Raw genomic sequence first — 7111 nt, 5'->3', positions numbered from 1 at the left:
ACTATCACAGAGGACAATGGGAATCCCAGTCCACTGCTTCTCTGGAAAGCCAGGGAGGACATGATAATGAAAAACTATTCCCTTTGAGAAAATGTCCCAGCCCAGACTGAAGGAAGCACTGTGGAGACCTCCTCTATGTGTGAGCCGTATGGAAGCACACTGATTCTGAGGAGTCAATACTGTGAAGTGGCAGGACATGCATGGGAATTTAAAGCAAGGCACTGATGTAAGAACAAACCTTGTTCTGTTCTGACATCAGTCAACGCACACAGGCCCTTAAGGTGCCTATAACCCTATTAACAAAGATATTGTCTGACTGTCTGTCATGCATGCAGGAGTAACTTAATGCTTCAGTGAAATGCCAGAAGAAAAAAGAAAACCCTAGAAAACAGAGTATAAATTTTTTAATTATTATTTTTGTTAGGTGAAATAGTGTAAAGTGCAAATAAATCAACATAAAAATTCAGGGAGAGAAAGTGCAGCCCAGGAGTTTACCATCTTAATTAGCCGGAGGATTAAAAGTGTTTTGGAAGACCAAAACAATGAGATGTGAATTCTTTGCTCTTCGTTAAGCACTTTCTTCAAGAGTTTGATGGCTTTTTCCCTGTGGAAAAGAAGCAAAAAGCATAGAGACTTACTGAAAATTGTCAATGCAGACAACTGTTTTCTTCCTAGTGTTCCTTTAGCATGCCCTGAGAAAGGGCGGTGCCTAAAGAAAAGCAAACCTGACAAATTCTGTCCTGTGGGGTCAATTCTAGTTATGTTCCCCTGTTTCTGAGGAGTTTCTGCCTTTACTGAACTTAGTGAGTGGCACAGTACTTCTCCTTTCCTGCCAGGAGCACCACTCACTGGAAGAGCTCATTTGCAGAGCACAGGCCATAGGAATGCTTGGCAGAACGCAGGAGAGTGGGAGGACAGAGCAGCAAGCCATGCACTGCTGCTTTGTCACCTCTGGGTTGCAGTGGGAGCAGGCTACAGAGGCAACATAGTGAGTGGACAGAGGAAGCAGGAGTTGATTTTTCCCAAGTTTGTTCACTTTCTTTCTTTTTGGTAACATGATGAGGCCCTTGCAATCAGGGGGAGTGAAGGCTGTACCCCAGTAGGTTTTTGTCTTGAAAATCAAATTTCATCATGGTTTACCATATAACTTCTGAATTCCTCTCCTGTCATCTGCTGGAAGTCTGAAGGTTTGTGGGTTCTGATATGAGTAGAGAGGGTACATCAGAGCTCCACGGACATTGGAGTGAGCAAGTCCCAAAGAATGGCCAAATTCATGAGCAGCAACGAGGAACAAATTGACATCTGCAAAATAGAAGCGCATAAATGGATATTAAAGGTATGGCATTTCTTTTTGAAATTCAATTAATTGAAAGTGCAGGAGAATTTGTATATTTCGATCCATCTTGAAATGAAACCCCAGGCTTCTGATCCATTATTGCTGAGCTTTCTTTTATTACTGTAATATTTTATAAAAAATCTACTGATTCCTTGCATATGCATCTAGAGACACCAAGGCTCTTTTGGACTCTGCTTTTGGTTGACCACATTCCTAGAAGCAAGTCAATTTACCTGTTCACAATTTATGTAGGAATCAAGGGCTCACAGTCCTTGTTTAGCCTGCAAAAAGTGCTGATGGACAGAACAGGCATTATGTAGGTGCTCATGGTAACGAAGCCCTAGTAGTTATAATGGTAGTTGAAAAGGATAGAAATGTTAGTACTGAAGTAGCACTCAAGGATGAAGAGGAATGGAAAGAGTTCCTGTGATGGTGTTTGCAGGCGTCTTAGGATGAGGGAAGAGACGAGAATGTTGACTCCATGTTTCAGAAGGCTTGATTTATTATTTTATTATATATATTATATTTAAACTATACTAAAAGACTGGAAGAAAGGACTTCATCAAAAGGCTAGCTAAGAATAGAAAAGGAATGATAACAAAGGTTTGTGAACTGACTGAGACAATCCAGACAGCTGGACTGTGATTGGCCATTAATTAGAAACAACCACATGCGACCAATCACAGATCCACCTGTTGCATTCTACAGCAGCAGATAACCATTGTTTACATTTTGTTCCTGAGGCCTCTCAGCTTCTCAGGAGAAAAAATCCTAAGGAAAGGATTTTTCATAAAACATGTCTGTGACAAGTTCCTGTGGCTGTGTTCCTCCAACATGTACAATATTTGCCTTTCCCTTTCATCTACACATGTGAGATTTACCTTGATTGACATCTGACCATTTTTCATCATCATCAAAATGAGCATCTCCACCAATCCCATCTCCAGGTGCGAATGCATGGGCCAGTGTGCCACCTCTTCCATCGAATGGAGATCCATCACCATGCTCTGCATTTGAAATAAATCAATGTCATCAGATGAGATCAGTTGTCATATTTAACTTCAGCAAGTAGAAGCATGCTGTTGGTTTGTGGTAATTTTCTGGCTGCCAATCCTTAAAAACATCTTACAATGGCAGCAAGGTTGTGAAAATGAGAAGTGAGGCTTAGGGAAACACTCTCCAAATTCCTGACTTAAGTTCAAATCTTGTATTTGATAGTTTGGTCTGCTGCATGTTTCAGGAAGAGCTGAATATTTTTTCCCTGAGCTTTTGTCAGAAGTGTGATCCTGAGGCTGCAATCAGGGATGATTTCAGAATAAATACTTAATGCTTGACAACATGTTATTAATATCTAAATGTGTTTGATATTGAAAAGTGCTGGACAATATTAGCTGTAGACATTCTCACTTGCACTGATTTTAGTGTGGATGGTGATTTTGGATAGTTAACCATGTTTCTGTAGAGATAAAGTAATTTATTCCCAGCCTTGAGGTCTGGTCTATTATCTACTTCTGTCATGGTGCAGGAATATTGCTGTTTCCTACCTCAAGTGCAAGAGCTGGATCAGAGCTGAACCAACTGGGAAAATTTCCCTCTCCCTCCTAGTGAGTCTCTGAATTTACTGAGGAGTAGTTGGGAAATGAGATGCCATCCTGTGTCCTTTCTCCCAGACCATGTGGATGGCCCTTAGGGCATGACTAACACAGGCAGTAGAGACTTAATCCTAGTGTGTGACATGGAATTAAAACCCATTCCAGCTTGAAGTATCAGTTCTGCCTTTGACTGGGACATGAGGTCACCTATTTATGGCACCCTAATGTTCTTGCCATCAGCGACACACAGGCTTTGGACATTTCTGTGCTCATCTGCTTGCAGGCCACATGCCTGATCTGCGCTACCAGTCAATGGAGCTTTAGTGAATATTGTCAGTGGATCTAGAGAGCAAGCCAGACAACCTTAAAGTAGGCATTTAGTTAGTCTAAGCTGTCAGTTTACATGCCAGGCACACGTTCAAGGCAGAGCTACGTCCATAGACTACTCCAGATCACAGATGGATTTCTGAAGTGACTTCTGTTCACCCCACTTACCACAATTTGGCTGCTGCACCTTGGTGCAATCTTGGGGTGCAACATGGTAATTCCTTCTGGAAACAAATCAACCAGAAGAGACGTTCTATGGCCAAACAAAATGCACCCCAGCTGCCAAAGGGTACTTAGTCTAGGAGCCAGGCTAGGTCTAGGCCTAAGTAAACCTGCCTTAAGCTGCTTGAATGCAGCCTATGGAGGCTGGATCTTCAGAACCCTTTGATTTGCTCTACAGAGCTCTTCTTAGTATTTTGCACATTTTATCAAGGCAAAAACACCTTGAACCTCTAAGTTTACGTGTCTCATTCTGGGGCCGGATTCTCCCTTCATTTCACAGCTGTGACTCTGAAAGGATTTTTCTAACTCTCTTATAGGAGTAAAATTGAAGAATGGCATAGAAAGTTGGTGGCATGATATAAAGTAGATAAAATTTGTGGAGACTGATTTAATTCCCAACTCTTTGTTCTTTCTTAAAGCTATGGCTATAAAAATACATGCTTTCAGTAACGTATGTTAAAACACATTGTATGTTAAAAAGGACAGTTCAGTAACATATGGCATTGTATGTTAAAAAGGACAGGTATTCTCACCACGACGTGCAAATCTAATCTCAATGTCTGCTGTGCCCCTGTCAACTCTTTGGAATTGCAGTGGAGTCACATCACTCCATACCATCAAGGCCCTTCTAATTGCATCATCCACTTTCCGTTTGGGTAGGTCCTGGGTATAACTGAGAATCCTGTCAGGAAAGAAAAACAGGTTGATTTCATTCAGGCTGTGAAGGAAACCCACCTAGTCAAATACAGAGCAATCCCCTTCCCCAGAAAACCTGAAATATCACTTACTTGTAAGTTAAATGTGTCTTTTTCCATCTTGGAGTTCCAGGAAATGTTTGGTAGTCTGCTACATCAGGCATACCACATCTGGGCATTGTCATTATTCCTTCTGTTTCTTTGTCTAGTTTGCCAGTTACAGTCAGGTGGAAAAACTTCTGCATTTCTTTAATCCTTTCTTCTATGCTTAGGTTTTGTGTTTTTGACAAAATTGGAAAGAATTTATCGAGATATCTCTGGAAGAAGAGAGGGAAAATAAAGATTAATATGTATATCTGTGATATTTTGGTAATTGCATTTTACATTTGTTTGAATGGTTTCATCATTCTGCATCATCCATTTCTAATTTTATTTGTGTCTTTCCATTTCTATTTACTAAATTCTGCTCTCTCAGTAATAGAGATCAGCATATATAAAAAGAATCGTAACAGCAATGAGACACTGTAAGTAAGAAATCCTGTCAAGTTACCACAATTTACTGAGCATTCAAATCTACAGCCTTCTAAAACAGTACACATAAAATTTTGGACTTATTTGTAAAATGCTCCCCTTTATTTACCAGTTGGAACTTGGTCTCTTTTTAAAGTGAGCCTTAAGAGGTTTAAGCTAGTCAGCAAGTTTAAACTGTTTTATATCACGTCTGCAAAAACTGTTGTTGTAATGTAAGACAAGGATAATACAAACAGGTAGGAAATGAATGTAGAAATTGAATCAAAATCAGATTATTCATAATGTAGTTTTGTTTCCCCCAATGTAACATACCTTTACTTTCTCAAGGTCTATGATGCTCCATGGTTCTGATCTTGGTTGCAGTGGAAAAGCAGGAGTCTCAGGCAGGAAGATGAGAGCACAAAGCAGGAGGTAGTGCATGGTGCCCATCTTGATGAGGAGCCTTGCTGCAGCAGAAAGAGTTTGACTTTCTGTCTCTGAAGACCAGAGCTAAAACCCTTATATAGATCCTGATAGCTCCAAGCAGCAATTACACATGTGACTCACTTTTTGGTTCTGTTAGTGTAATGTCATCAATGCTTTAAGAAGTAAATGAAATCACCTTAAACAAATCTTTCCTGTAACTTCCCTGTTGATGTCACGTCACAGCTAGCAGCCAGCTTTGTCTCTCTCTTTTCATATTATTCCAGTAGTGAAACCACAGGGTCATAGGGAAATTCACTTTCTGTAACTTTATCGGTACAGTTACTGTGTAATCACTTCAGACTGCTTTTCCCATGTTCCTTATACACAAAGGCATTTTGCAAGAGCCTTTTGGCTGACTGCCTGTATCAGTCTTTGTAGAGGCAGAGAGGAGATGGGTGCAAGCAGTGTCTCACTGAAACCACTGACATTACAGCACTGCCCAGTTAAGTAAACTTGCAGAGGCTCCTGCAGTTCAGGAGACAGCTCTTTAAAAGCACCCTATAGAACTAGGAGAACATCAGGTGCCTTTGTCCCTTTCCTTCGAAATGGGATGCCCTATCAGAAGAATCTCTTCACATTTGAGAACTTCTTAGAGAATACAGCTTGCAAGAGTAGGTGAAACCTCTCAGGGGTAAGAGAGGAGCTTTCTCTAAGAAATATGGAGCTGTATTAGACCTCCTGCTGTACCAGTGCAACCTGAGAAAGCTGCATGAAGCACTGACAGAGCAGGGCAGCTGTAACCTCCCTAGCCCAACACTGGTCCCAGCCTCACTCTGATAAATTCCACTGGATAGCTTTGGGGCCTGGAAACACCAGTCCACAGACTGATTTATGATTTTTATCTCAGGGTGTGCAGTTTTGTGACCATATTACCTCTAATCTGAAAGGAAATGTGCATAAATAGGAAAATAAGGTTGATATTTCTCACACTCTGAGAGCTCTTTATGGCTATAGCTTAATGTGTATGGAAGTGTTTGTGGGTTATTAGCTTGTATCCAATGTATTTCTGACTGATGACCAGAAAGAATTTCATTTCAGAGAAAGATGATCTATACCTCACACAGCTGAATTATGCAGGAGAGGACTGCAGTACATAGTAATGTCTGAAACAGCTGCTAAAGGAATGACGCTGTCACCTATTATTGAAAACAGCCTAGTTACTGACATGTGATTATTTCTGTGTGTTTTTGTACCTTACAGAAAATCAATCCATGTCCAAATGTTTAGGCTTGATTAAAAAAATCTAAACATTTTATTGCTAGGAGTAGGTTCACCTCCTTCTTCCTCAACAGCTGCCTTTATGTATGACTGTGTTAATAAAGTTGGATCTGGACCAGGTTCTGGGTTGCAGGAGATGAGGATGTGTTTAAAACACTTTGAACTCCATGACTCCAGTGTGTGGGACTGATTATTTCCTCATAGACACAAGAGGAATCTGAGGGCTTGGGAGCTGATGGACTGTTGAGCAACTTACATATATCTTTGACTGGGCTATGGGCAAAACTAAAAAGGAGAGTTTAAACACAAGAGCCTGATGAAAAAGGACAAGCTCTATGCTGTATTTAATTTTCTGCTGGAAGTTTGCCATCTCTAGTATTTTTTTTCTCAAAAATGTGAGAAGATTTTGAAGAACTTTAGGCTTCAATGAAAATGGAAATTCAAAATGAAAATCAAAAAGGAACAGATTCTGTTTCTTTAGATTTAACTGTGTGAATTTTGCAGACTTTATTGCTTTGTCTTGGTCTTGAATAATAAAAAATATTATGGGTCAGGAAAAATAATTTCCTGCACAAACATCATAGTCGTGTGACTTGTATTCAGCAGAGAACCTGTCTGTGTTGGAGTGTATGACCTGTGTAAACAAAGGTCAAGGAGATCCAAAGTAATACTGTAGAGATATTTAATAATAGAAATTGCTGTAAATTCCATTAAGAAGACTTACA

General features: G+C 40.2%; 1 protein-coding gene across 1 annotated transcript; it reads right to left on the bottom strand.

The window, feature by feature from the left end:
- Positions 1 to 581: 581 nt before the first annotated feature.
- On the bottom strand, positions 582 to 5123 carry MMP7 (matrix metallopeptidase 7). The gene is made up of 6 exons (XM_054628158.2): positions 5016 to 5123; positions 4266 to 4489; positions 4011 to 4159; positions 2218 to 2343; positions 1141 to 1302; positions 582 to 604 (listed from the first exon to the last, which is right to left on the bottom strand). The coding sequence occupies exons 1-6, from the start codon at positions 5121 to 5123 to the stop codon at positions 582 to 584; spliced, it is 792 nt and encodes a 263-aa protein (XP_054484133.2).
- Between the last annotated feature and the right edge of the window lie 1988 nt (positions 5124 to 7111).

This window comes from Agelaius phoeniceus, chromosome 2 (assembly GCF_051311805.1).
Source record: "Agelaius phoeniceus isolate bAgePho1 chromosome 2, bAgePho1.hap1, whole genome shotgun sequence".
Lineage (NCBI taxonomy): Eukaryota > Metazoa > Chordata > Aves > Passeriformes > Icteridae > Agelaius > Agelaius phoeniceus.
Note: the sequence above shows the minus strand (reverse complement) of the source record. Positions and strands in the feature narration are given on the sequence as shown.